At 53.0% G+C, this 25,885-nt stretch overlaps 10 protein-coding genes across 10 annotated transcripts; 6 read left to right on the plus strand and 4 right to left on the minus strand.

Moving 5' to 3' along the window:
* Positions 1 to 88: 88 nt before the first annotated feature.
* Positions 89 to 433, minus strand: B0H18DRAFT_886452 (uncharacterized protein; the record flags this gene model as incomplete). Its single annotated transcript, XM_048041121.1, has 2 exons — positions 89 to 237; positions 292 to 433. The coding sequence occupies 2 exons, from the start codon at positions 431 to 433 to the stop codon at positions 89 to 91; spliced, it is 291 nt and encodes a 96-aa protein (XP_047886878.1).
* A 1,760-nt stretch (positions 434 to 2,193) lies between these two features.
* Positions 2,194 to 3,093, plus strand: B0H18DRAFT_113011 (uncharacterized protein). Its single transcript, XM_048035455.1, has 3 exons — positions 2,194 to 2,310; positions 2,377 to 2,629; positions 2,810 to 3,093. Exons 2-3 carry the CDS (start codon positions 2,453 to 2,455, stop codon positions 2,963 to 2,965), a joined length of 333 nt encoding a protein of 110 aa, XP_047886879.1. The 5' UTR covers positions 2,194 to 2,310; positions 2,377 to 2,452; the 3' UTR covers positions 2,966 to 3,093.
* Positions 3,094 to 5,426: 2,333 nt separating this feature from the next.
* B0H18DRAFT_1043466 (uncharacterized protein) lies at positions 5,427 to 7,985 on the plus strand. Its single transcript, XM_048030658.1, has 8 exons — positions 5,427 to 5,512; positions 5,568 to 5,591; positions 5,649 to 6,103; positions 6,156 to 6,853; positions 6,904 to 6,983; positions 7,032 to 7,209; positions 7,271 to 7,358; positions 7,410 to 7,985. Exons 1-8 carry the CDS (start codon positions 5,507 to 5,509, stop codon positions 7,870 to 7,872), a joined length of 1,992 nt encoding a protein of 663 aa, XP_047886880.1. The 5' UTR covers positions 5,427 to 5,506; the 3' UTR covers positions 7,873 to 7,985.
* Positions 7,986 to 8,072: 87 nt separating this feature from the next.
* B0H18DRAFT_1043468 (uncharacterized protein) lies at positions 8,073 to 9,637 on the minus strand. The gene is made up of 8 exons (XM_048030659.1): positions 9,515 to 9,637; positions 9,366 to 9,463; positions 9,215 to 9,309; positions 8,956 to 9,101; positions 8,885 to 8,900; positions 8,783 to 8,831; positions 8,696 to 8,727; positions 8,073 to 8,637 (listed from the first exon to the last, which is right to left on the minus strand). The coding sequence occupies exons 1-8, from the start codon at positions 9,603 to 9,605 to the stop codon at positions 8,343 to 8,345; spliced, it is 822 nt and encodes a 273-aa protein (XP_047886881.1). The 5' UTR covers positions 9,606 to 9,637; the 3' UTR covers positions 8,073 to 8,342.
* A 1,633-nt stretch (positions 9,638 to 11,270) lies between these two features.
* Positions 11,271 to 13,411, plus strand: B0H18DRAFT_1043475 (uncharacterized protein). The gene is made up of 12 exons (XM_048030660.1): positions 11,271 to 11,732; positions 11,791 to 11,825; positions 11,890 to 12,064; positions 12,164 to 12,225; positions 12,283 to 12,380; positions 12,431 to 12,513; positions 12,536 to 12,537; positions 12,628 to 12,771; positions 12,829 to 12,844; positions 12,895 to 12,943; positions 13,000 to 13,034; positions 13,090 to 13,411. The coding sequence occupies exons 1-12, from the start codon at positions 11,695 to 11,697 to the stop codon at positions 13,310 to 13,312; spliced, it is 960 nt and encodes a 319-aa protein (XP_047886882.1). The 5' UTR covers positions 11,271 to 11,694; the 3' UTR covers positions 13,313 to 13,411.
* A 928-nt stretch (positions 13,412 to 14,339) lies between these two features.
* Positions 14,340 to 15,349, plus strand: B0H18DRAFT_1043489 (uncharacterized protein; the record flags this gene model as incomplete). The annotated part of the gene is made up of 3 exons (XM_048030661.1): positions 14,340 to 14,478; positions 14,520 to 15,226; positions 15,305 to 15,349. 2 exons carry the CDS (start codon positions 14,340 to 14,342, stop codon positions 15,224 to 15,226), a joined length of 846 nt encoding a protein of 281 aa, XP_047886883.1. The 3' UTR covers positions 15,305 to 15,349.
* Positions 15,350 to 16,912: 1,563 nt separating this feature from the next.
* Positions 16,913 to 18,189, plus strand: B0H18DRAFT_1043496 (uncharacterized protein; the record flags this gene model as incomplete). The annotated part of the gene is made up of 8 exons (XM_048030662.1): positions 16,913 to 16,984; positions 17,048 to 17,094; positions 17,126 to 17,273; positions 17,411 to 17,472; positions 17,537 to 17,634; positions 17,693 to 17,787; positions 17,925 to 18,067; positions 18,126 to 18,189. Coding segments are annotated over exons 1-8 (701 nt in total), but the record flags the coding sequence as incomplete, so codon positions are not given.
* A 782-nt stretch (positions 18,190 to 18,971) lies between these two features.
* B0H18DRAFT_113237 (NAD-P-binding protein) lies at positions 18,972 to 20,629 on the plus strand. The gene is made up of 5 exons (XM_048035561.1): positions 18,972 to 19,032; positions 19,085 to 19,524; positions 19,583 to 19,767; positions 19,828 to 19,980; positions 20,034 to 20,629. Exons 2-5 carry the CDS (start codon positions 19,329 to 19,331, stop codon positions 20,583 to 20,585), a joined length of 1,086 nt encoding a protein of 361 aa, XP_047886885.1. The 5' UTR covers positions 18,972 to 19,032; positions 19,085 to 19,328; the 3' UTR covers positions 20,586 to 20,629.
* Positions 20,630 to 21,185: 556 nt separating this feature from the next.
* B0H18DRAFT_886455 (oxidoreductase domain-containing protein) lies at positions 21,186 to 22,439 on the minus strand (the record flags this gene model as incomplete). The annotated part of the gene is made up of 2 exons (XM_048041122.1): positions 21,186 to 21,995; positions 22,050 to 22,439. 2 exons carry the CDS (start codon positions 22,437 to 22,439, stop codon positions 21,186 to 21,188), a joined length of 1,200 nt encoding a protein of 399 aa, XP_047886886.1.
* A 990-nt stretch (positions 22,440 to 23,429) lies between these two features.
* Positions 23,430 to 24,409, minus strand: B0H18DRAFT_113244 (uncharacterized protein). The gene is made up of 2 exons (XM_048035563.1): positions 24,166 to 24,409; positions 23,430 to 24,115 (listed from the first exon to the last, which is right to left on the minus strand). The coding sequence occupies exons 1-2, from the start codon at positions 24,265 to 24,267 to the stop codon at positions 23,792 to 23,794; spliced, it is 426 nt and encodes a 141-aa protein (XP_047886887.1). The 5' UTR covers positions 24,268 to 24,409; the 3' UTR covers positions 23,430 to 23,791.
* Between the last annotated feature and the right edge of the window lie 1,476 nt (positions 24,410 to 25,885).

Genomic DNA, 25,885 nt, shown 5'->3' on the forward strand with positions numbered 1-25,885 from the left:
CGGTGGTGGCAGTGCAGTCGTCTCACTTTTAGCTTCCCGGACAGGGAGACGTCACAATCCAAAACGTAGAAAGCCATCGCATAGCATATCACAGGAACATCGGAAGAGCACAGCTCTCAGAAGCATATCCACGACGAGGAACCGTTAGAGTGAGGTTGCCGCTCGCGTCCAGTACAACATGCACACCACCCAGGTTCACGTCTTTAGGCGTGAAAGCGATTTCCCAGCTGAAATGCGCTGCGGAGAGGTCATCAGCACGCAACTTGAGATGGCGCAGGACTGGACACATACCATCGTGTTCCAAATGCCACGCATCCGCCACGATGGCCAGCCTGCAGCCGCGCTTGACGTATACGGTAACCATCTCTGTCGAGATACCCTTCGGCACCCGCGCACAAAAGGTGTACTGATCAGAGGACCGCTGCATGAGCATCGACGCGCGCCGCGCGCACCGTCTCGCGTGTGCGATGGGCGATTCCGGTGACGGCGCAGCCGCTTGCTCTTCTTGCGGAACCAGAGACGAGGAGAGTTTGGATTTGGACGAAGCGCGGTCCGCCTCAGAGGCAGGCTCCAGTTGCAAAGACGACGTAGATAACAAAGAAGCAAGAGAATGCAAAGACGACGCTGACGACAGTGTCGGTCCCAGGGAGATCCCGCTCCCGATGCTCGCCTCCGGAATTGTGATCTTCATTTTTGCGACTGAGGAAGACAGAACGTCTACGTCGGGTTCGTCTCCAGAGACTCGGTTGTTTTTCGCCAATGGCAACAGAGTTGCTCGCTCCTGCACTGGTGAAAGCGCTGCCAGACTGAAGGAAGCCGCCCGAGATGTCGACTTCACGGAACCGCTTGGTGTACGTCTACTGTCATTTCCAGACGTGTAGCCGAGAGGTGAGACTTTGAATGTGATCAGAAGCAAGGAAAATAATTGGTGGACCGAAACTCACAAGGGTTGGACGACCTGCGCCGCACGCTCGACCTATGTCCTAGTGACGCCAGCTCCCCTTTCTTCTCCGCAAATCTGTGTCCTGCATTATGGGATAAGGAGGTGCTGCCAGATGTGTCGCAGGCGGAGGACTTGGGGGAAGAGTTTGCGAGCGTGCCTGCGCTGCGACTTTGAGAAAGACCTAAGAAATTAGCAGGTGTTGCGAGCGAAGTTAGTCGGACGCGGGTCTTATTAAGAACAGACATGGCGCAAAAGATGGAGAACGAACAGTCAGGGGACACAGTAAAGGTGTAGCGATACCAGTCCGGAGATGGATGGCGAGTGAGGCTGCAGGCTCGTTTCAGTGTTGACCGCCATTACACTCGAGGCGGCCCCACAGCCTGTGCCGCAGCAGCCGCACACAGGTGATAGGCAAAGGGAACATATTAACCTGGCGCACAAGCAGGATGAAAGAGTACTTGGTCATCGCCGTTGGACTCATGGACGTTCAATGGACATTCAGTTACTGGACAGTACTCATGTCACGGTCGGTGACAGCACGCGCAGAACAGAGTCACTGTCACGTCAGCAGGCGCACCGTTACACTGACAGGACCCCGGGCAAGGCGCTTATAGGTCCGATCCTGGTGCGGCCATAACCAGCCCAAATAGGGCGCTCATGTCCGATCCTGGTGCGGCCATAGACCTGCCAGAGCTCGCGCCATGTCCGATCCATATGCGGCCATAAACGCTGTCACGTTCGCATGTCCGATCCGTATGCGGCCATGAAATGACCTCGTATTCGCCTTTGACGCGAAGCCAGTATCGCGAGATTGGTACGTAGCATACTTCGCGTCGTGGATCTCTCAGTTGAGCAATGTTACTAACCTCTGTGGATGGCATCGTGGGTGATGGCATCTGCTCAGGCCTGGAAGATACTGTATCGCTATGATGATCGCATGCAACTGCTTGTTATGGGACCCCGAAATTGCAGATTCTTTGAATGCGTCCGTCATGTGGGACTTGGTAGACTAGCCAAGCTTGGATTTCACAACAATGTGAGTCTCGCCTCCTCTGTACAGAATACTATACATAGCTGAATCTGAATTCATGCACCGCAGTGTAGGATTTACGCGCCCAGCGCGTCATTGGCGCCCACCTCCGAATTTGACGCAAACACTCGAGAGGTTGCACCATAGCTCGGGCCGTCCCAACCACCTCTCCTTTCTCCGTGAGTCTGCGCACTCAGTAACTACATTACTTATCACACTCTAGTGACATCACTAATGACTCGCACTCCGGGTCCGACTCGTCTCGTAGGCCCTACTAGCCTCTCTCGCAGATCACGCGGCGATGGCTTGACACGGACACATGGAGATTGCTAGTAGGGTGCGCTCGACCTGGTTTGGCTCACCCAGATACAAGAGACTAAAGCATCTCGTTCTTCGATCACAGCTACCACTCGTCCGGAGACGCGTCGAACCCGACCCTTCTGTTTGTACATGGCTTCCTGTCACTGCGGCAATGTCATATGACTGGCGCAACCAACGTTCTTCAAGGCGGGGGCCACTCAATTACTGCGCCTGACATGCTTGGCTACGGCGGCACGGACAAGCCAGCGGAGACAGCGCTCTACAAACACAGCGCGATGTGCGCGGACGTGCGCGGACGTGAGAACGTGAGCAAGGCGATCGTGATAGAACCACTGGTGAGTGCTTCAGTAGCTTGGAAAGGTCATCGCTGCATGCCTCATTGAGATGCGATATGGTCGTGGTACCGCTTGGGAGACAGAGAGGGCAATATGCGTCCCAGGTTCAGCCAGAGCAATTGGCCCATAGGATGTTGTGACTGGCTATACAGGCATACTGACCAAGTGTTTGACTCGCAGGGGCGCACTTCTCGTACTCTAACGAGGGCACTTCTTCGCATTCGCATTTGTCCCGGTCGGCTACATACCATTGTTCGCGAACTTCAAATATGCGACTGCCATGGCCACGGTCAAGTTGAAGCCATCGGATACGAGCCTTACGACTACTGGCAGTGACCAGCTACAAAAAATCTCACGGTCGACCTCATTCTGAAGATGCGCCAGGTTCTTCGTCGAACTTGAGTACCAACCAAGTCATGAAGGACCATCAGTCCTCCTGACGCCCCATGTTTGCTATCATCCCGCAACCGATTGACTTTCCTGCTTGATTGTCTCTCACCATCCATGTCAATTAGCGACTACTTGTGGCCCGGTACCTAGAGTACATTCATACTTACGAACGTTGGGCGCTCGAGATATAGTACTCGGCGCTTATATGTTCCTCCTCCTCATGCAACCGTTTTGACAATAACGAGAGACAAATGTGGACATTTTTCTTGGTAGTCTACTCCGACGCAGTGTGTAGGGTATGCAGCGAATTTTTGGGCATTTTTGCCGATTTTACTGCATTTTTTAGAGGTCCGATCCGTCATGCGGCCATAAAGCACCCCTAAAGGTAGGTCCTATCCTGATGCGGACATAACAAGGGTCGAAATCGTGCGGGCATAAGGGCCCAAAATCCGGGGTTTTCGGATCGGACATATAAGCGCCTTGCCCGGGGTCCTACACTGACTCGGACCGAGTCCACTTCAACATTCAATCGCTTCCTTAGTACTACCCAGCGTACGCCTCTCTACCATGACTCCAGGTGTCCTAGTTCGACCTAAATTACCTGTCATTCCCGGTTCTGACTGCCAGTCTCGAGTTCTGGTATCACCGCTTTCTGGGTGATTATAGCGGTCTGCACTCTGCATCTAAGAACCGGTCATCGGGCTGTTCATACCTCTGGGAGGCAGAGGCTCAGCGAGGATATCACTCTTGCGACTTGCTCGATGTTCTACTGGAGCAAGCGAACATGAAATCACTCGACGTTGCTGTGTCGAGTATCCTCCCGAACGTCTGGCCACTCGTCCTTCATGACACGGAGGTTTATGTGTGTGAGTGTCGTCATTCCTGTTCGTCTTGTTACTCTGTTGTAGAGCTCTCGATAGTACTGTGGCGAGCTTGGACCTACGTCCGTGTTCCTATCCACTGGAGCTGTATACGTCACTCAGAAAGATGTTATATCTTCACGATCAGCTGTTCCCGACACTTAGAGCATGGCCGACTTAGCTATGTGTGCTGGGTGTGCTTTGGTCATTCGCAGTGAGTAGTCCCGCTCACGTGAATGACATTGTATGATTATTCCTGAAAATACCTAGACAGGCCTTCTAGCAGGTGATCGCACGAACATGCTTCCAAAGACATGTCAAGGCATTCGCTTCTGAGGCGTCCTAGTCCTTAGCAGCCATTTGCGATGCACTTCAGCAGTCTGTGGACGACGCAGCCAGCACACGTCTCACAGTGGGTTTCCCGCACTGACGCATTTAGAACGATTGACTCTTGCGGGTTTCCTGCGGCAGAAACTCCTTAGGTAGGTCTACACGCTCATCCTAAGTTTGATCGCTGAACCTGTCCCTGCACGTAGAAAAGCTGTCTTAGCACCGCATCTCAGGTCCATCTCGAGTATTACTCAATGCGTACCTGAGCTGTCTCATATATACTGAGTTCCTGACAATATGAAGTAAACGTCAACTAAGAGGCAGCGATCGGGCCAAGCTGGATTCTGAGCACGTCGCGCTATGCGATTCTATCGGCCGTCGCGGCTAGTAGCTACATGACCCTGCATATGACTCGCATTGAGATTACTTCCTCATATGCGTATGTACCTCAGTCCTCGACCAACAGAGCTCGGCGGAATGTGAGTGCATCACCTTGCGTCCCTGGGCGGGATGGCTTCGGATCTACGACGTGGACCGTCTCAAGCTCGTATTCGAACCACATTGGAGATGCCTTAGACGGTATGTCATAAGGTTCGCTTTCGGTCTCTTCTCATCTATCGTTTCGTGCTGATGAAAGAACTCAGATGCACTGCCATGACCTCGAATCAGTCGCCAGATCCGTCCGTCGACATATGCTATATTGCCTACCCTTCCGTGAAGTGCTCAATGGAGGTTTGCTCAAGGTCGCAGATGCGTCCGATGTACGGCCTTTATGAGTCGGCGCATCTCAGCGAGCGGTCTCGGAGCGCGTGCATGCGCATTCAGCGATGTCGTGTTATCCTCATGATGCGCTCAAGATAACCGTAATGTGGTGCTCTTTCCGCGGCTGGAACATTCCTGGTATGTATCCTTGCGCGAACCTGTCACTTTAAGCATCATTTCTGACACACACCTGTATCACAGCAAGCTCCGGTGCCTCAGAGCCACCTTCAAATGTGAATACCTATGTTGCCGCTCGGACGCAAGCAGACACGTCCCGAACGTCAAACCGTCCGTACCGGGAAGTGCAGACATCTCTGCCTGACTTCGTAACGATTGTCAGCGTTAAGTCAGGCCGATCTCCACCTCGGAGCAGATTGCATATATGGACAACTGCCGCTCGCTGTCGCGCTAATGTGCGCCCGCAACAGCCGCGCGTTTCAGCATGCTCCAGGTATCATCGCTTCCCATATAAATGCGCTACGGTCGGCCTCAGCAGATGACCATCACTCACCCACGTATTGATAACTACTAGACCATGGCAGTAAGCAGTCCCTCAACGATTATCCTGTCGCTCTGCTGACTTGCGTACTTAACAGTCATCAGACTCTACAGCGTATACTGTGCGTCGGCGCCGTTCCTCTCGTTGTGTCCATTAACACCATTCGTCACTTCTGCAGCAGGAGCACTTCAAACAGACACTGCAGGCACTGGTTGACGAGGATGACCGCCTGAAGCCGTTTTTTACTCTGTTGCAGGCAGTCGAAGAACCGGATGCTGATCACCGAGAAGACGTCTTGCGAGCCTTCACTGAGCTCCAGAACTCAAACGAAGCTGAGGGGCACGGTCCGAGCAAGAAGGCCGACGCCGAGACTGGGCTCCACGTCTTCGAGCTGCATCCATTTGCTGAAATGGTACAGCTAGGGCACGAGATCGAAGGCGAGGTCTTGCATGTTGTGCACGGCTTGAAGCGCCATGACAAGCAACCTAGCTTCAGCAACTGGGGAAAGACTGTGTCGTATGACCCCGGATATACACTGGTGATTCGCACGATCCGCGGCGTATGTGAAGTGGTGAAATGGGCGGCGAAGAAGGGGAAGAAGGTTCGCGTGGCTGGATTCCGCCACACTTGGGGGTGGGTCTTTCGTTCCACTTTGTCTTCCTGTGTCTAACTGGGTAACACGAAGTGAACTATTCGGTGCCGAAGGCGACGTCATGATCATGTTCCTGCCCATCGAGAGCCTGACGAAACTCCCGTACAAGCAACCTCCATCTGACTGGAAGACGGAACTGTCTGGCATCGAGGTCGTCAAATCCGTCGCGGGCCGCGCCGCTCCGTCAGGTCATGCCTTCTGCAAGATCATGGCGGGGACCACGAATGACCAGCTGCGCGAATGGAGCTTCAACAACAAGACGTGGTCTATCCCGTTCAATGTCATCATGGTCGAGATCACGTTCGGTGGGAGCAACGCACCGATATGTCATGGCTCGGGCTTCTCGAGCACGACGCTCTCTGACCTCGTTGTGGAGATCACGTACGTCGACGCGCACGGCGAGCTACAGACTGTGAACGACCCCGACGAGCTCCGTGCTGCAAGTGGGTGCTTTGGCTTGCTTGGCGTCGTCGTCTCTATCACCTTGCAGCTCGACGCCATGGGAGTGGCTGAGCTAGTGCCCGTCCATACTCCGTTGCCTCTCGCGATCCCTCCGCCGAAGGGTTATGCCATTCCAAAGCAGGTACAAAGCATGATCGAGAAGTCCAAGATCACGGAGGCGCAACTCGAGGACGCGAGGGCGGAGTTCATCCGGAGGTGCGAGGAGGACTACTACCTGGAATGGTTCTGGTTCCCGTACCAGGAACATGTCTGGATTAACACATGGAAGAGTACGTGTCGCGTTCGAGTTATGCGGCGCAGTGAGCTCAATCTATCACAGAGTACCCCATGACCCCCAAGGACGGAAATCTGGATCCTTACCCTGGTGATAGTTGGCTCGATGGCGTGAAGTCTCAGGAGGTGCGCACATGATCTTCTCCGCTGGACATCTCGCTGATGCGCATTCAGCTACAATCGACTGCCGCAGAGGTTGTCACCAGCTTCTTCCTGTGGAAAGACGTCCCAGGCTACATGCAAGCATGGCTATTCGGAGTCGCATCGATGGCCGCGATGCCCAACATCACTGATCCGAAGAAAGCTATCAAGACCTACGTTAGCGAGGCTGTACATTTCAGGAGAGGAATCCGTAAGCACATCACATTCATCCGTAGTGACGCTCGCTCTAATGTTGTATACCGTTCACAAAGAGAACTTCCGGTGCTGGGATACGGAGTGGGAGGTCCCCGTCCCTTCGATACAAGGGAAGAGAGACTACGATGCTATCCAGCGCGCATGGTAAGTGTATGCTCCGTGTCTTCTGTCCATCCGATGCCGACATTGGCGCAGGTGGGATGGGATCTCCGCAATGTACAGTCAAGCACACGATGCGCCGGCTCGCATTGCGCTGGAGATGCGACTAACAGGTGCCTCCGACGTTATCCTTGCGCCTCAGCGAGGGAACGCGCTTGGTACGGTGTCGATCGAGGTGCTGACCACTCTAGCAACGCCCAAAGACATGTGGGCCGACTTCATGCAGCTCGTCGCGGACAAGTGGACAGGTTATGACTCGAAGGGCGCAGATGACCGCCGGCTTCTCCCTCGGCCGCATTGGGCGAAACAGTGGGATGGATTGCAGGTCCGCGGCAAGCCTGTCGTGCAGTACTTGAAGGAAGATGCATACAGTGAGGCATTCGTGGAATTTAGGGATACCTTCCAGCGAATAGTCACCACTCGAGGTTGCTCGGTGGGAGAGACTCGCTCTCGCTTTGGCAATGCGCTGATGGACAGCTTGGTCTTCGGTCCTGTCTAGATCGTAGTATGTACAGTATGTCTTCGTGCATGACTAACATCATACGAGCCTTCTGCTCTACTCTATTTAGTATGTGTAATTTGATTACTGTTGTGACAGCGATGGACGACCTCGGATGCGTGTGATCCTACGTTCACCTTATGCTTTCGTCAAGTGCTTCGGCATCGACATCTTTGCTGCGAGTTCACACTCAGACGAGATTTAAGGAAATCGCTGCATGACTTCGAAAGGGGATGTCTGCGCCGCACGCCAACTGTACCATGTACATACGACCGAATGCTTGCCAGTGGGTGGCTACTGTACAGAATGACTCCCGTAGGAAAGCCCCTCTCGAACTCGAGACTTCAAGGTAGACAACGTGGCTCCGACGTTTGAATCCGTTGGGGCTACGTAACCGCAGTTGATACCCGACTACACCTTGAGCAGTCCGTACGCATGTAGAGATTCGTGCGCGTGTGCGACCCCGCTTGCTATTTGAGTGCATCCGCCTCCAGATTCCCGACACCAATCGGGCGTTCGTCGTCGTCGCCAATTGCAACTTCTGCCATCTCGACGTCCTCTTCATCTTCGAAGGTCTCCAGAGTCGGAGATTCGTCCGTGTCCATGCCGGATGTGGTCCGAGGCACGAAGAAGACGTCTGACATCTGAGTAGGGAGGTCCGCTCCCGTGCTGTGACCGGAATTACTCAGTGACCGGATGGCGGCGTCGGAGTATGCCACCTGACGAAGATTGATGAGTAGCCGCGACAGCAAGATGAGGGATAGACTGAGGGATCCACGTCAGTCGCAATGTCAACAGGGCGCGATGCAATGAAGCCACGGACGGGAAGATCAAGCTTGTGAAGAATTGTATTCGCTGGTAAGAATACGGTCAGCCCGCAAGAATGATGAGTGACGGTAAAGTCACGTACATCGAACCACCAAAGGAGGATGTCGATGAGGTTGAGGACGAGAATCACACTGCAGAGGCATATCAGATATACCGGCAGAATCGGCCATGTGACTGAACGCACGAGAAGTACAGTGTGCCTGTAAAGTGCCACAATGAGATCGTGGACTACATGCACGAGTTTCGACCACTTACCGTCTCGCAGCAGATACCAGGAGACAGAGCTGGTCAGAAACCCGCTCTTTGCACTGAATCTTGCCGATTGGAACAGATTGAACCACGTAGCGGACACGACGAGTATATCGGAAAGAATGACACCAAGACGGCTGGCCAGAGCAACTGTGGTTTCAAGTTGACTTGTCAGTATAAAACATGAATTCGTTGAAGGACCACGGTACCTCTGAAATTAACCGTCATTCAACATCAGCAACGCGGTATGTGACGAGATACTCACTTATTCGCCGAGTGGGGAGATATAGTGGACAGAACAGCACAAACAGTTGTTGTCGGCACCGATTTGACTAGGTAATATGCGGTTGTTAATAAGTACTACAAGGGCCGTGGTAAGCTATTGCGAATGAACGTGATGGATTACACATACTCACAATGTTAATGAGTACTGGCAGTAGACCCAATGTGAGGGTCAACAGTGAGAGGAGCCAGTTACGCTCCGTCACGGCAAAGACACGAATAGCGGATATAACTTGAAACTAACGTCATTACAAGCGAGAACCCCCATACAAGCCACCTTTACCTGCGATCATGGTGTAACCGAGCAAAGTGAGCGTTGCATTCCAGATACTGTATGACTTGCAGCTGGTGAATGGCGTATTATTACGAGACATGCGCACTTGAACTGTTCGCCTCACCCTGTCAACTGTCAGACCTTGAGCAGAAGACCCTTTGGTGATAGCGATGCTACGTACGGTCACGGTTGCTTCCGGCACATAATTCCCTGCGATGCTCGTCGCTGCGATGGCTAGTAGGATAAGGCGGATTTGAAAGAGAATGAGGGCGGAAGCAGAGGATAGCTTGGTGTTCCAAAAGAGAGCGACTTCGTTTGAAAGAGTGAGGAGGTACTCATAAAGAGTGAGAGCTGTGGATGCATAGCTCTGCATGAGTAACCTATGACGGGCAAAACGAGCTCATAGCTTGCCGAGTGCTGCCGATGCGAGACACTTAGCAACGAACCTAGTCATGATTCCAATTAGAATACAATCGACGGTCTGGAGGACTTGAACATACGCAGTATGGAGCTCAGCCGCGAGCAGCGCAAGCTCTGCTGCGGGTTCGCCGGGCGCGGTCGCGTTCATCCGTCGGCTGTCGGATGGGCGAAGCTGGGTGCACCCAACGTTCGAGGCCGGAGATCCTCGCAGCGCTATGGATGGCGTCGACTTATAATCCAACTGATCTGAGAGAAGGACTGTCAGGGCGAACAACGGATGTGTTATGTACGGCATTCCCCATGATGGGGAAAACGCCACGGCCCCCACCAGCCGCATCAGGGATGCCGTAAAAGGTCAAGTCCTGCCTTCAGCCCGCTTACCACAGCACGTGCAGCGCAGTCGCATCCTACGAAACATCGGACCGGTGATGGAAACGAACCGCGGGAATGCAGCACAAGTGAAACTACACAGCGGGCAATACGCGCAGACATGATGCTATGGGCCTTGATGTTCCAGCCTATCCAGCTTGTATCCAGCCTTGCCTTCGCAGGAATTACCGGGCGGAGGATACGTTGAGGTATGTTTGACACCGTGCGAGCTGATCGAATACATACACACCTTTCCTCTTTCGACAGCCCCACCGTTGTAAGTCAATTCACGCGTACCATTGCAATCCGCACAAAATGTAAGGGACTGAGACGTGCGGCATGTTGTGCAGTTAGCTATGAGTATCAACTGAATTTGAAAGGAGGAAGGCAAGCGGCCGGAGTGAGCAGCCTTCCTGGGTTTGCGTCTTCGACTCTCGGCCAAGAGGGAACTGGCATGACGATGTCCACTTTTCTGTGTTAATGCCCCTGCGTCGTCGTATCAAAACGTGGGCATGCTTACCAATACAACATACTTATCTCTATACTTGTATAATGATAATCCAGCACTGGCAGTCCCGAATTTCGATGTCGTAGCCGTGCAGTGACGTGTGGCGACTGGATCCTCCTACTCTGGGTCGACGCCGTCGAGACAAAGTTCCTTCAATTGGGGGAACTTGGACGATGTGTCCCTGTTCGTGTGATGATTGCGAGCTACGCGAGTGAAATCAACGTCCCGTCGTATTCATTGTTCTTTAATTGACAAGCCCTGCAGCACAGTCGGTCCAATAATCAATAACTAGTAGAGAACAGTTGTGTGCATTACGGCCCGTGTCAGTGAATGTATTCTGCCAGTGAATGGATCTGCTCAAGATGACGCGCGGGATACCATCAAACCTAAATTTAACAGTGATCCATGATATAATCAAGATCAGTGATGCATATGGTTCAACGTTCAAACGTTCAATATCAATTCTTGCCTAGTCTCAGACTCGAGCGAAAGCCCCTCGTCGGACCATGATTCTGTGACTTGTCAAATGATCGAGACTCAATGCACCGCACGTTCATGAGGAGAAGGCTAGGAGGCATGTAACTATTCACTGAGAGTCCCGCGCAGGTCTCCCGAGTAAGTAGACACAATCTCCAGCCTCCAGGGCGCACTACGGCTTATAGTAGATCTATCCGGCGATGGAACCCCGTTCAGCCTAGCCTGCCAAAACGATCGGCAAGAGGAGCTAAAGAGGAGGAGCATTCCTAGAGTGTATCACTGGGTGCATCACTGATCAGGTCAACCTGGTGAGACCTGGTGAGACATGCGGGAGACTCGCAGCGACGGTCCTTCCTACTTGGGTACATGAAGCCGCGTTGAGCGAGTCGTCTGTCGATCCTGACTATCCGCTGCGATGTCAATGGCAGAGGCTGCCATTTATGCACAAGAGGCGTACGTATCTTGCAGCATGCGCACCGTTTCGATTCTGACAAACATTGTCATTGGTTAGATTCACGTCGTCTTGTGTCGACGTTGCATCCAACGGTTCGTGCTACAGCTGAGCAGACGTACGATGTGCAAGTGATAGACTCGTGGACAATCCCTGCAGCGCTCCTGCTATATGAATACATTACCACGTCAGACAGCGAAATCTCACTGTTCTGGGTCAGAAAATGGCCTGCCTCAATTGTGTTTTTCCTCGTACGCTTCTTGATGCTGGCGACAGCACTTTTTGGCCTAGCCACGATGGCGTCTGCAGAGATCACGAACGTACGTCTCAATCAGTCACTACGCGCCACGAAGTACACGACTCAGATCCTTTGTAGCTCAGCAGGTAGGCTGATAGTCGCTTTCCCATCCGACCTTGAACGAGCATCATGCAGCTGCATGGCATCGATAATATTCTCCATGTTTATTCAGTTCACCAGTTTGGCGATGATCGCGGGTGAGCAGCATGATGAATCACCATTGCCGACAACTCATGATGGAGTTCCGCCTCCAGTGGTCTCAGCCATGCGGGTTTATGCTGTTAACGGCCATCGATGGCTGGTCGCAGCTTTCACACTCATTGTCGGCGCGGCACCTGTCGGTGTCAACGTGGTTTGTGTCTAATTCGAGAGTCGAACCTCCTGTACTTATTGTGCCTACAGTATGCTGCAAGTCAAGCCTCGATCTACCTCACGGACGGAATATGCTCATACCATACAATGACAACCAGCAGAGAGGGGTTCATGTATGTATGGCATATGTGGCGGCTTGCGACTCTCCTGCTCATGAACCCTGTCCGACAGCTGTTGTTATCTCTTCTCTGTCAAACCAGCAGCATACTGATATATCTGAATTTTAGTTGCTCTCCTGTCTCGTCTATGTACCATCACTTGTGATATCATCGTCGTCACTACCATCTGGGTCGAGACATACGGACTAATGAAGACCCACGTACGACCGCGCTCGTACAGGCAATCGTTGATATGGTATCTCCTAAGAGATGGTACGAAAATCTCACCACTTACATGTATACTCGCCTTCTGACATAGGTGTTAATCAGGAACTATATATTTCATGTAAGTACAGGACCCACACGGAGGATATCCGCGTTGCTCATCTCCGACAGCCTCATGTTGGTACTCAACATTGTCGACATCTGCCTCGTGTACTTCGACGTTCGTCCTTCTCCTTTCTCTCTGCGCTCTTTCAAATGCTCATGGGAGACGCACAGGACGAAGTCGACTTTATTCACAGCATCATTCTCCCGTGAGCTCCTCGTATGCCCCCGCCAAGTAGGCGCATATTGACTATTGACCCGCAGGTTCTCGCTGATCCTCATATCCCGACTCCTGATCAATCTCCGCGAAGTCGCGTACCGCAGAGACATGGATCGTACGACTTTGTCAACGTCCTCCTTCGAGATAGAGACACCATTCGAGATATCCACCGTCGTCTTCGATCCAGCTGTGGAAGTACCGGAGGAATGCCTTCGTGACGAAGGCGCAGACGAAATCGAGATGATACATAGGCTCAGGGAAGTATGAATTGCCAGCGACCAACGAACGATTTTCAATTGTAGCTATATGTTGCGTCACGGGGAGTATGCAAGTGTGCTGTTTACAGCGGCCAGGAACTTATCCTCGCGCTGGACTGGGATCATCGTTCGACGGTGGCGTTTCCAGGTCGTCTCCGAGTAATATTGATCGACAGAGTAAATGCCGAAGTCAGGTTGTGGAATACAGATGGACCTAGTGAAACTTCCTTGTCTAGTATCATTCCAAAGGGCAGCATCATTGCTTCGAAGGCGACTGTAGCCGCGACGTGGGTAAGTGTTGATTCAACATGTCACCGTTCACTCCAATTGCGTCGCATACACATATAGACTACGGACTTGAATACCGTCGCCATCTTCAAGTTGTTGTTCTACTTCGATGTTCGTCGCAAGATTCATAGGCCTAGGGGCTCAACGAGGTCATCGCCAGCATCATTATTCCGCAAGCTGCCGACATGTAGTGCTACGCCGCTTGAAGCAACTGACCCTATCAACCACGGCAGCCTGAGGTTTACACTGATCCTCATGTCGCGAGTCCTCATCAACTGGCGCGAAGCCGCACGCCTCACGTCAGCCTCACATCGGCGAGCTCGCCGTATTTTCCATCCGAGTTTCCGTCCGAATTAACGAGTATCAACTTTAACTCGGGGGTTGAAACGTTGGAGGAGGAAAGACAGCGGACCAGGAAGATGAATTAGACGTCCAACGCATTGGCATTATCGACTTCGAGGGCAAGTCGAGGGCTTCAGATGGTTCGCACATCATAGTAGGGAGTCAAAGACGGACGATGCAAATTCTATTTTGTATCTTGTATCGCACACGACTGGGAAACTGAGTACATTATGAACGTGATTAGTAGTACCAGCAAACTCGACGTGGCAGAGTGAAGCGTTCCCCTGATCGGGAGGCGAAGACAAAAACGAGAGCAATATACGAATCTTTCGGAATGCGCACCTCACGTGTGCAGCGGCTGACACTCGATGGTGATCGGCGTTTGACGTATGAGTTACATCTTCTCGATGAGGCTTGCACGAAGGTGGCTGACACGATGGTCGGTGAGATGGCGCTGCGTCGAAAGCACACTTGATCAGTTTACCAAACAGTCAAAACCGTTCCTAGAGAAGGCGGCTGTTCCTCCAAAAGCAAATAACAAGGTAAGTCATGATGGTGAAGCGCTTGTCGCTGCTGCTTTCTGACAGTTGCCAGCGCAGCACTTTCTTTCTTGCCCGGTAACATGAACACGAATCTGCATGCGCAACCTCCGTCCGCCACAGAAGCAAACATACCAGGATCTGCAGAAACCGTGGAGACACAAGAAGACGTAGAAGCTCACCACAAGCACAATCAACTCTGCCGAGTCCTGACCCGCCTGGACCACAAAGACCTGAGTAGCGCAGAGAGGGTCTCCGCCGTGGTTGGACTATGGCTATCCATGACAATCCCCGGAGTGGGCACGTACGCGCTCAGCGGGTTTCTCGCCCTCACGCTCGGACAAGCCATCTTGCGCGCGATCCATCCGGGAGACCCGAGTTATGCCACCAACATTCGGTCTACGATGCAGATTGGCGCGGTCGGCAGCGGCGTACTTGGTGTCGCAATCTGGACCGTCATCCTCATGGCGCTGCTCCTCGCGACCCTGGGCAGGAAGGTCAAAACCTTCGCAAACATGATGAACATGTCGACATCCATACGCAAAGACCTCGGATCCCTCGCTTTCTACACCGCGGTTGGGGCAGCCAGTGGCCCTCTGGGAGTCGCTATACTGAAGCACCATAGGAGTGCGAGCGAGCGAGCGGACATGTTGGACGTGAGCCATGCAGCTAAGGCAGGGGCGTTCGGGTGGTTTCTCTTCGCAGTGTCGTGGTTGCTTAATCACCAGTCGAACATGTTGAAGAGCAGGGAGTAGGGATGTTGACGATCTGGTGTACAAGATGTGTAAGGTGTATGCGGCATATTGTAGTGGCAACAAAGAGGTTACTTACAGTACTGTATGTAAGTCGACTCGACCGACCGACTGAGGAGGTGGAGGGGAGGACATTTAGCCACCGACCGACGGCCCGGGCGAGGACACGCACGGGCGCCATCGGCGTTAGTTGGTCGGCCTTTGCCGGAGCCCCTCGAGCAGCCTGCGCACAGCTGCATTTGAGAACGCGTACCTCGTCTCATCCAAATACCAGTGCATTTGGCTTCCAGCGAGTGGCAGTGGTGACGGGTGGAGCTCTCGCTTCTTGGGGTGCAGCTGAAAGTCGTCCGGGCAACTTCAATCGACTCGGAAATCCGACTTCCCGAGTGCAACGTATTAACGTACGTTCAACGTTCAACTGACGGTGGTACGCCCTTTCCTGAGTTCACAAATCCAGCTGTCTAATGATTTTTAAGCTTGGGAGAAACCTCAGTAGCTGTGAGACCACGGGCGGTCTCAGTGAGCTTAGTTATGGCGAAGTAATCAGCACTGAGCGGACGACAAAACGTTTAACGGACTTTGAACGGACTTGCCTCTCATCTCAATAACAGGAAGATACCAGTGTCAGAGCCGGAGGTATTCTTAGGAGCTATGTTCGGGACGCGAATTGCGCGATGGGGTCAACTGAGGGGATATCCGATACCATGTCTTGTTGAATATCGACGGCTCTGGAGTCTGGACCGCGGTACACGCGAATCCGTCGGACTGTAAGCACCTCATTTTCATCTCCTAATGAAAACCCGTGCATACTTTGCTAGGCGATACATACATGCATACAACGAACATGACATCGATTTTGTGACGCAGACTGACAACTTCTACCTGCAGTTGGTTTGGCCAGGTAGCTACGGAAGTAAAGCACCATGTGCCCAAGAAACTCACTCCTGAGGTTTGCCTCCAGGCGGTACCTATACGGCGTGGCTTTAATTTGTCGGTACCTGTGTCATTCTCGCACAAGGCCAGTATGCAAATTGGCCGTTGTTGGCGTCAATGGTGGTTGAAGGCGCTGTTCATACATCCTGAAGCGTGTGGACGGAAGTCGGAGGAGGTATGTGCCATTACATCATCCATGCAATCGCTCGCTTATATCCTAAGTACTGTGGTAGAGATCTGACTGGAAACATGGGTCGCTGTACGGTAATTGTGGCAGGCGCCTGCCAGCCTCGTGCGAGGCAATGCACGCGGTGGTTCTTCCCGTCGCCAACATGAACATCTATGCTGCCTGAATGCGTAAGTGTATTTGAGCTGCAGTGCCCGTAGCGCTACCTCTGAATATGCGCCCATCCACACAACAGCTTCCCTGGCCATCGTATTCTCACGGCGTATCTTGTATTCATGTATTATGAAGGTGCGGGTACGGTTCGACTGCTGGTAACCTGATTGATGGTGGACCGCCAGTGATCGAACTGGTAGGAGCCGTAATTGATACGCACTCAATTGACTCGGGTATCATTTCAGGCTGCGTTTGAGTACGTGTCTGAATACTCCAGGCTGCGGTTCTCTAACAAATTTTGTGTGAACTTAAGACACATTGTATGCTCCGCGCCGCTTTTAGGACTCAATGAAGGGCACAAAAAGGTCGTAACTGAGAATATCTCCGGTCAGTCGCCATTCGGTTTGTGACTACTTCATTCTCTAGAGGGACACCAATTCTTCCATGTCTACATCCACGGCCGAAGCGATCGCCAATGTACAGGTTGGGTCGGTACTATATCTCACTGTTCTGTCCTGAGACCGTTACTGAGCTCACTTTATCATGTACAGCTTAGTACAGGGTTATGTCGGTATTGCGTGCACAGCAAATGAAGTAGGTTTGCTATAGATCGCTCAATGCGATCGCAGTATTCCCCATCTATGATTATCTGCTTACTTTGGGCAGCGACATGACTCTCTTGTGGCCGCAGCGTGCACCGTCTGGGATGACCACGCTCATGGCCTTGATACGATTCACCACGATTGGCATGTCAATTACCCAGTCGGTGTACATTCTGTGCGACTTACCGGTATGTCACTACACTTTTCTGCATCTTTGTACTACTCTTTGACTATGTTCCATAGACTTTGGAAAAGTCAGTCACTCATAGCCATCTATTGGACCGTCGTCTCCATAACTTATATGATGTACAGTTGCCGCGGTACTTACGTCAGCTCCGCAGTATTCAGTCTGCTCCCGAATATACTGGACGCAGGTCAGTCTATTGTCTCAAGGCTCCGTGTTCGCCTTGTACGCTGAAATTGTACTGGCGTCATCAGTGATTTCGGCAATTCGTGCATACGCAGTCAGCAACCGTAGTTTGGTGTGCGCTGCAATAGTGTTCGCGACTAGCATATTCGTAGTTATCTTCGATGCGGTAGGCAGAATTTGACGGACTTCGAGTTGGAGGGTGACGAACTGACATACACCTGCAGTACGCCACAGCGAAAAATCGATATCAGTCAGTCGACATCGATGGTACCTGGAGCTGCTATATCATTATCCACTTCGCAGGCAGCACGGCTGAAAAGTGAGTATTTGCCACTAGACGATCACATACCTTCATTGATTGTATGCGTGGAAGAGGTGACCTCTTGTAACAAATCGACTCCATCTCAAGCAGGCTTGCTGACCTTCCGTCGTAGTGGGGCTTGTGGGGCTTGTTAGTTTGATTTTCAATATACTCTCGCAAGCTATTGTCGTCGGTCTCACTTGGTCAAGGATGCTATTTCTTGTACGACGGCCTGGAAAGGGACAGGCTCGAGTCAACCCAAGGTCGTTCAGTATCTCATGGTTTCTTCTTCGAGACGGTGCGGGAAATTCATATTCTACTTCTTCACCGAACGGCTGATATTGAGTTGCTCCTAGGCACTGTCTATTTCATGCACGTCCTACTCTGCCCATCTACACATGCTATATCCTTATCTACTTCGTTGCCAGAGCAATTCTGCTTCTGCGCCTCGTCAACTGTGTACTCTTGTATCTTACGGTGCGATCATGTGGCTATCCGTCATGGATTTACATCCTCATCATCCTTACATCAGGATATGCTTTTCTTCAGCACATTGTCCCAATCGTGCGCATTCCCTTCCTTCCTAACGGAGTCCCTTACACTCATTGCGGATCTCAAAGGATGCAGATAGTCTTACTGTCACGGCTCCTGCTCAACCTCCGGCAAGCCTCTATCAGAGATGTCAATCCGGACGAATCAGGCTTCACTATTTCCCATATACTAGGTGACCTCACCCACGTATCGAGCATCGCCTTCGAACCCCGACCTGGTGCGGCGGCGGCTGCACACGCTACCCGCGGTGACACCGAAGAATACGAAATGGACGCGAGGTACGATCTAGGCAATGACGCCGACGATACAGATCAGGCGAATGTCTATGGCGATATGGATATTCAGGAAGAGCAACGGTAGAATGGGTAGCTCCTGCATCCTCTTCGCTCTATATGCACATTCTGAATTTTATACGGTACGGGTGTGGGCAAGGTGTGGGGTCTGTCTGTTGCCGCTTCAAGATCAATGCCGAAAGTATTTATTACTTCTGCTTTAAGCCCTGTGGCTCGGCGCGATGCCCCACGGGTCACTTACGAACTGACAATAAACGTCATGGGCTCGGACAGATGGCCGAACCTCCCGGGCATAGTCCACTCAGCCTACTTAGGTCCGTCTATGCGTCAGTGTTCAACGTTCAACACTTCGAAGTCGTCCTTGACCTGCTAGCATAGGGTGAAGAAATCGTTTCTTGTTCGACGCGGTGGACTAGCGGTAGGTGAATGGTTGTTCAACGTGACGATAGACTGAACCGTTGTGCTCCCAGATTGTTTATTCGGTCCCAGAGCGCGCACAATGACTGACTGTTTGCATCTCGCGTAGCCCCCGGGGTCCTTTCCACAGTAATATCGCTCTTTGCTTCGTCATCTCCGATGAAGTCGGGACTCCCCACATGTTTCGCGCTGACCCAGCGTGTCTACTAGGGGTGTTAGTGGTGCGCCAGCCATCGAGGAGATATAAAATCACGCTATAACAGGTTCGAATCAATTGCGATCATCCGACGACACGCTATGGCTGCATACTCGAGCACGAAAGTCATTCTCGTCATTGGTGGCACCGGGGCGCAGGGGCTCGCCATCGTCGACAAGTTGCTCGCGCCCGCTGAAGATGGATCTCCATCGCCGTACTGCGTACGGGTACTTACCCGCGACCCACAAAGCAAGCGAGCCCAGGAGCTCGCCTCAAAGGGAGTCGAGCTCTTCAAAGGTCGGATCCAGTGATTCATCTATGCTTCTTGATAGTGAGTCGCTGATCAGCCGCACAGGAGCCTTCGACGATTTCGATTCTGTCGCTGAGGCTCTGAAGGGGTGCTACGGTGCCTTCGTCAACACGGACGGATTCACCGTCGGGCAGGCGAAGGAAGTCTGGTGCGGCATTCATATATACGAACTGGCGCGATACGCGAAGATCAAACACTACGTCTGGAGCAACTTAGACTATTTCTCGAGGGTACGGTCTCATTGTGCTACCCACGCCTCGACACGAAGCTTACTTGAGAGCGTCTAACAGATCACGAACTTCGATCCGAAGTATAGGTGTGAGCACTCCGATGGGAAGGGGATCGTTGGCGACTTCATGCAGGCCCAGCCGTCTGTCGTGAGCGACACAGACATGTCCTGGACACTCATCACGTCCGGGCCGTACATGGAGATGCTGCAGCACGTAAGTTTGACACTTCTTGTTACACAAGCTTCAGTGCTGACGGACTTGCCCAGGCGATGTTCGGCCCAGTCAAGCAGCGCGAGGACGGGACCGTCGTATTCGTCACGCCCATCGGAAAGGGGCACGTCAACATGATCGCCCTGGACGACTTCGGCTTCTTCGCCCGGTACACGTTCGACCACCGCGAGGCGACGTCCGGGCACGACCTGCAGATCTCCAGCGACAAGGTCGACTGGGAGTACCTCCGCACGACGTTCGAGAAGGTGACGGGCAAGCGCGCGGAGGTGCTATACCAGTCCTACGACGACTGGGTGAGGATCCTCGACGGCGTCGACGTCCCGCTCGCGAACGAGCGCGGGCGGACGAGGGACGGGTCGATCACGTGGAAGGAGAACTTCCGTGCGTGGTGGGCGAACTGGCGGGACGTCACTATCAGCAGGGACTACGAGTTGCTGCGGAAGGTCAATCCGAAGGGACACACCCTTGAGAGTTGGATGCGGAAAGAGGGGTATGGGAAGGATCTGTGGGCGAAGGTATCTTTCCTGAAGAACGCCGAGGATAAGAAGGCTCCGTGGATGAACTTTGAATACGTTGCTACATTGTGACTTGAGCGTGCTTATATAGGTTGACCAAGAGACCGTGAGTCGACTGACTATCCGGATTGAACCACTTTTCAGAGGGGCTTGGGTCTAAGTACGGCATCAGCGCTTACGTTGAGTATCTGTCCCGTTGGCCGGACCCGTGTTCAGTAGAAGAGTTCCTCAACGGGCATTTGATGGGCTATAGTACGTCCACTTCTCTCTCTTGCCCGACAAAATCATGTCTACCCAGCATACGTACAGTATTGTGTACGGCGATCATGATCGTCGCCGACTCTTGTCTGAAATCAGCATGTAACTGACACAGAGACGGGAGCAGCAGCATCGCGCATGATGTATTCCACGAGCCTATTAGCGGCTGCGGAAGATCAATACTTGAGAATCGAATGTGGAAAGAGGAGTAGTGCGGCCTACTGGAAGGACATGTGAGCGAAGGTGCGTTTCCTGAATAACACCGAGGATAAGCTTAAGTCACCGTGGATGAATTTTGAATGCATTGCTACATTGCGACTCGGACATGGTTAGAGATCGTTTGACGAACGCGTGACAATACAGATTTGAATTCGGTACACAACTGCTGTACAACTCTTTCTCTCCCCGCCCTGTTCAGAGAGCGACAGGGAAGTCCGTTGTCTCGATCTTCTCCGGGAACCTGAGACCGCCCTGCTTCCTGACCTCGTCCATGACCTCCATGATGACCACGCTCTCCTCCCAGCTCAGCAGCGGACTCTCCTTTCGACCATCGATGAGGGCATACGCAACCTCGTCCGCCTCCCAGAACATACCCTGGCCCTCGCCCTCAGGCTGGATACCGTCGCCGAACCCGTTAAACCAACCAGAGCCCTTCCCAGGGCCGGGCTGCGGCCACTCCTTGTCCTCAACGATGCCATCGCGGAGGATCAGGCGCGTCTTCGTCGGGCGGTACAGCGGCGGGAAGATCTGGATCTCGCCCTTGTCGCCGTGGACGCGGCACGCCGGGCCTCCGGAGAGGTCGCCGAGCGGGTCAGACGAGTATCGGATGCTCGTCGTCGCGATGGCGTGCACGTCCTTGTTCCCCGGGCGAGGGAAGACGAGCAGCATGCTCGAGAGCTCGTCCGCGGCGCCCGTTGGCTCGTAGATCTTGAGCGCGGACGTGACGGAGGGCGCCTTGCGCTCGGCGGGCGGGAGCGTCGTGTAGACAGTCTGGAAGAGCCAGGTAAGGGCGTAGATACCGCAGTCGAGCAGGGCGCCGCCGGCGAGATCGGGGTTAACCATGCGGTGCTTGCCATCGGCCATCGTCTCCTCGGGGTCGAGGCTGATACTGTTGTCTGAGGAGACGAGCTGGATGTTCCCCAGCTTGCCGGAGGTGATGATGTCGCGGACATAGTATGAGAGGGGGAAGTAACGCGTCCATACGGCCTCCATGAGGAACAGGTTCTGTGTGACATAAGTATCGCGGTGCCTGACATACGGAGACAATGTAGGACGAACCTTCTCCTTAGCCTTCTCAGCCAGCTTCTTCGCCTGCGCGGCGTTCACGGTGAAGGCCTTCTCGACGAGCGCGTTCTTGCCGGCTTCGAGACACAGCATCGTGTTCTGGTAGTGGTGCGAATGAGGCGTCGAGACGTAGACAACGTCAATCTCGGGGTCCTTCATGAGCTCCTCATAGGAGCCATACGCCCGTGCGGTAGAAGGTGCCCCGACCTCCTTAAGAAACTGCACAGCACGCTCCTTTCCCGAGGAACTTGCAGCAGCGACGATGGTGTGCTTGATCGAGGTTACGCCGCGGGTGTTGGGATCGAGGAGGAGGTCCTTGCTGAAAGTCTGCGCAATGCCACCGGTGGCGAGGATGCCCCAGCGGATCACCTTGGGCGTGGACATGTTGGCGATGAGCTACAGCACTGTTAATTCGAAGGAGATGGTAGGAGTATAAATACCCAGCGTCCACGGCTGCATCGTCAGCAAGATTCGATGACGCCGCACGGCGAGCCGGCGGAGTGAAGCGCATCGTCAAAATTCCATTTGTTTCCTAGTCTTGCGTCGCTACCTATAACTGCGGCTGGCACCATGGTCCTGCGCTGGATGCGATGGATACAAACAGCCAGGATGGTGGTAGTTTGGTGGTAGTCGACGTCGACTGACCAACAGCGACAACGCTGGCACGCTCGGAGCACCCGGTCCGCAGCGAGGTCGCGACTCTGCGGCGCAGGAGCGCCCTACTTAGAGTCAAGTGCTCCCAACTCTAGCTGCTGAACGTGAGCCACGACCACCACTTTTCGAACTCAGCCTCCGAGGTACCCTCAGGATTGTCCGGTATTACGACGTGGAGCTTTGAGATTGTACACCCAGGCATGGTGGGATGGTGCGTGGAATTTTAGTATTATACCACGTTTTCCGAACTTTGAAGCGGTTGCCAGGACATTGCTTTCCATGGCTCGGACAGTTCCATCGTTCCAAAAGCCATATTGCTAGTATCCAACCTACAACGCGTAAGTTCCTTGCAGTCCTCACGATCACAGAGTTTCCCGGCGGGAGACTCGCCAGTCGATTGGACAGAAGGCACCGCAGTCTTGACCATGCATGTCTCCCGAAGTGCGTCTCCCCTTCTCCTCACCCTTTATTGCATGAGCATTATGAATGAAAAGATGGTATCGCACACGCACGACACGCGACATGACAGGAATGGGCTCGGTTGTGCGACTATGGGAGGCTCTGCGTCGTTCCAACCACCTTCTGCGGCTTCTTCGCCTGCATTTGTCCCACAAAAGTTGACCTTACGAGCAGCGCACCTTGGAGCTCCCGTATGCTACCCCGAATGATGATTCTACCCACGAAATTCTCCTGCCAAATGACGAGTCGCCGAGAAGATTTCCGCGAAAAGCTGGGGTGCGAATCGGAACCACTCGTGATGGTGTAAGATGAAGCTAGACCGTGACGGCCTCGCTGGCAAACTGTGCTTACATAAGGCCATGTCGCGCACAGGAGGAGGAGGAGGAGGAGTTGATATGTAAAAACGTTCTGCTAAACTATTCATCTACCTTGTATGTAGGTCACAGGTGAGACATCGAACAATCAAGCTTAATCAAGTGTCGCCGCCCGAGATGCGCCTACATGATACAACACCCTCAAACCCTCGGGAAACTCCCCATTCTTCACCATATCGATCATGCCGTCCATTGGCTTACCCTCGTACAGCAGTCCGCGCACACAACCAAAAAGCCCCCATGATGCCCTCAGTTGGGCAGCTCATACTCCGGGCTACCGAAACACGTGTCCTGCACGACGTCCGCGTCCGCGATCTCGCGGCCAAGCTCTACGAGTTCTGCCGTCTCGCGATACAGAGGATCTGCGCGCGTGTCCGTGTTGATTCCGGTGCGATCGCCCTTTCTGTGCGCGATTCTGACGGCCATGCCCACCTCCGTGCTGTCTGTGACCGCCCAGACGACGGTGTTTCCAACTCTGAACCAGGGCCCCTTCTGCTGACCAGCCTCGGCGAATCCCATAGAACCGATCCCGGGCCCGCCCTCCAGGTGCTCCGAACATCGGGTGTTGCCTTGCTGGCCGTTCGTTGTTATCTGTCCTGGACACTTTTTCAAGTGTAACTCACCGGTCTGAGATGATCCCCGTCCGCTTCAGAGGCTGTCTCGCCATGACGCTGCTCATTGCTCCCAGTGCATCGCGTGCGATTTATTTCGTGATATTCTGGCATATGCGGTCATGCCGATGCTATAAGCCATGTCAATACAGGTGCTTGGAGTGGGGGTCTCTTTCGTATGCAGGCCTTTATGGCGATCGGGCAGTCCCGCGGATCTCGCGTCTCAATTGCGCACGGTGCCGATACTCGACTTAGGTATGTTTGAGCGTATACCTGAGATCATGAGGCTGACCGTGTGATTGTCCTCTAGTCTTGGTGTTTTCGGCGTGGCAAGTCCTGGTACGCACTGTTATCGTACTAGTTCTCTGCGTAAAAGAATACATTAGAGCGAGTGGCGCCTTTTATCACCTCAACCAGCTGTGCTCACAGTATGCGTACGCTTGTTCATTTGACACATATGAAGCACTCTCAAGCTGCCGGATACACATGCTTGTGACTTCGATGTACGTGGTGTTCCTGACACATTTGTTTCGGTCGTTGCACTAAGCAGGGAATTCAGTCAGATATGCGCCGTGCTCGGTCGCTCAGTTGGAATGAAGTTTCAATCGGCTGACCAGAGAGGCGGAGTCTGTTGAGTTTGTGCAACGGGACTCGAGCGAGTTCGTTTGAGTACGAGTACGCAGATCTGTCGATCCAGGGCAACAATTGAACACCGTCTCTGAACTGTAAGCATGACTCGCGAGTTCACCCCGGCTGGCATTCGTCAATCATGTACTAACGTGATATGGGATGTCTCTGCTGAAGCTCTGGAGGCGCGATTTCGTTATTGCGACCAAGAACAAGATGATCTGTATTCTATTAGCTTCGCAGTCTTCGCCGCACCCATCACCGGCAACCCCGATCATGTATGTGGTACTTTCAGCTTAATCACTGCCAAGGACGAAACACGATTCGAAACAGAATCAGGTATGCCCTTGTGTGCTATCGATGTCCAGGGGAGCCTGAGCTTGTGACGTCAAAACAATTTTCCTAGGAACAATAGGTTACAATGATATAGCGAATGGAGGTATCAGCCACGTCCCGCGGACACGACAAAAAGAATGCAGTATTGTGTTCCGCGAGAACAGCGCCCACTGGCACATCCTACCGGTGAGCTGTTGCCCAGGCTTTGGTTTCTTTGGTTCAGGCTAAGGTTTGGAGCGTTCAGGCATTGTGGTTCAGGCTCTTTCCCTTCAACGCTGCGAGACCAGAGCACCACACCCAAGGGCTACCACGTATGCATTCTACATCAAACAACAGTTGACGAGCAATATGACGTGTGATTGAAAGTGCATTTCGCGTATATCCTGTAAGTACCATTCACGGCATCAATGCCCGTGGTGAACGTCCACGCATATAACATGTAGTTGCGCGACGCCGTACAAGCGCGGGAAACTACTATTGTCCTTGGGTTAGTGTGTATGCTACGATACTTACCGCAGCCGACGTGAGTCTTTCGTAGCATCTTTCTGTCCAACGTGAACAATAAAGTCACGCCCTTAGGACGGGCTCAAGATGATAGCGCGCCTTGGCTGGTCCTCGCCGGTGGTGCCGAGCGACTGGTATGTGTTATACCGATGCATACTATGTCACAGCACAAAACACCCTGTTGGGCAATTGTATCGTGATACACGCTACCTACAGGTGCTGCACACTGATGGTTGTGAGATCGCGTTAAGGATGCTACATCAAG

This window comes from Fomitopsis serialis (genome assembly GCF_022376445.1).
Source record: "Fomitopsis serialis strain Sig1Antser10 chromosome Unknown B0H18scaffold_146, whole genome shotgun sequence".
Classification (NCBI taxonomy): Eukaryota; Fungi; Basidiomycota; class Agaricomycetes; order Polyporales; family Fomitopsidaceae; genus Fomitopsis; species Fomitopsis serialis.

Bases quoted from the DNA above. Each gene is read 5' to 3' on its own strand.
- B0H18DRAFT_113011 (XM_048035455.1), top strand. From the start codon at position 2,453: ATGACTGGCGCAACCAACGTTCTTCAAGGCGGGGGCCACTCAATTACT. The intron at 2,630-2,809 runs GTGAGTGCTTCA...TTTGACTCGCAG, and splicing joins CGATCGTGATAGAACCACTG to GGGCGCACTTCTCGTACTCT.
- B0H18DRAFT_1043466 (XM_048030658.1), top strand. The intron at 5,592-5,648 runs GTGCGTCGGCGC...TCACTTCTGCAG, and splicing joins CAGACTCTACAGCGTATACT to CAGGAGCACTTCAAACAGAC. The intron at 6,984-7,031 runs GTGCGCACATGA...ATGCGCATTCAG, and splicing joins ATGGCGTGAAGTCTCAGGAG to CTACAATCGACTGCCGCAGA.
- B0H18DRAFT_1043468 (XM_048030659.1), bottom strand. From the start codon at position 9,605: ATGTCTCGTAATAATACGCCATTCACCAGCTGCAAGTCATACAGTATC. The intron at 8,728-8,782 runs GTACGTGACTTT...TATTCTTACCAG, and splicing joins TCCTCCTTTGGTGGTTCGAT to CGAATACAATTCTTCACAAG. The intron at 8,638-8,695 runs GTCCGTGGCTTC...TGGATCCCTCAG, and splicing joins TTCACAAGCTTGATCTTCCC to TCTATCCCTCATCTTGCTGT.
- B0H18DRAFT_1043475 (XM_048030660.1), top strand. From the start codon at position 11,695: ATGTCAATGGCAGAGGCTGCCATTTATGCACAAGAGGC. The intron at 12,381-12,430 runs GTTTGTGTCTAA...TTGTGCCTACAG, and splicing joins CACCTGTCGGTGTCAACGTG to TATGCTGCAAGTCAAGCCTC. The intron at 13,035-13,089 runs GTGAGCTCCTCG...ATTGACCCGCAG, and splicing joins ATTCACAGCATCATTCTCCC to GTTCTCGCTGATCCTCATAT.
- B0H18DRAFT_113237 (XM_048035561.1), top strand. From the start codon at position 19,329: ATGGCTGCATACTCGAGCACGAAAGTCATTCTCGTCATTGGTGGCACC. The intron at 19,525-19,582 runs GTCGGATCCAGT...TCAGCCGCACAG, and splicing joins GGGAGTCGAGCTCTTCAAAG to GAGCCTTCGACGATTTCGAT. The intron at 19,768-19,827 runs GTACGGTCTCAT...AGCGTCTAACAG, and splicing joins ACTTAGACTATTTCTCGAGG to ATCACGAACTTCGATCCGAA.
- B0H18DRAFT_113244 (XM_048035563.1), bottom strand. From the start codon at position 24,267: ATGCCAGAATATCACGAAATAAATCGCACGCGATGCACTGGGAGCAAT. The intron at 24,116-24,165 runs GTGAGTTACACT...ACGAACGGCCAG, and splicing joins ACGGGGATCATCTCAGACCG to CAAGGCAACACCCGATGTTC.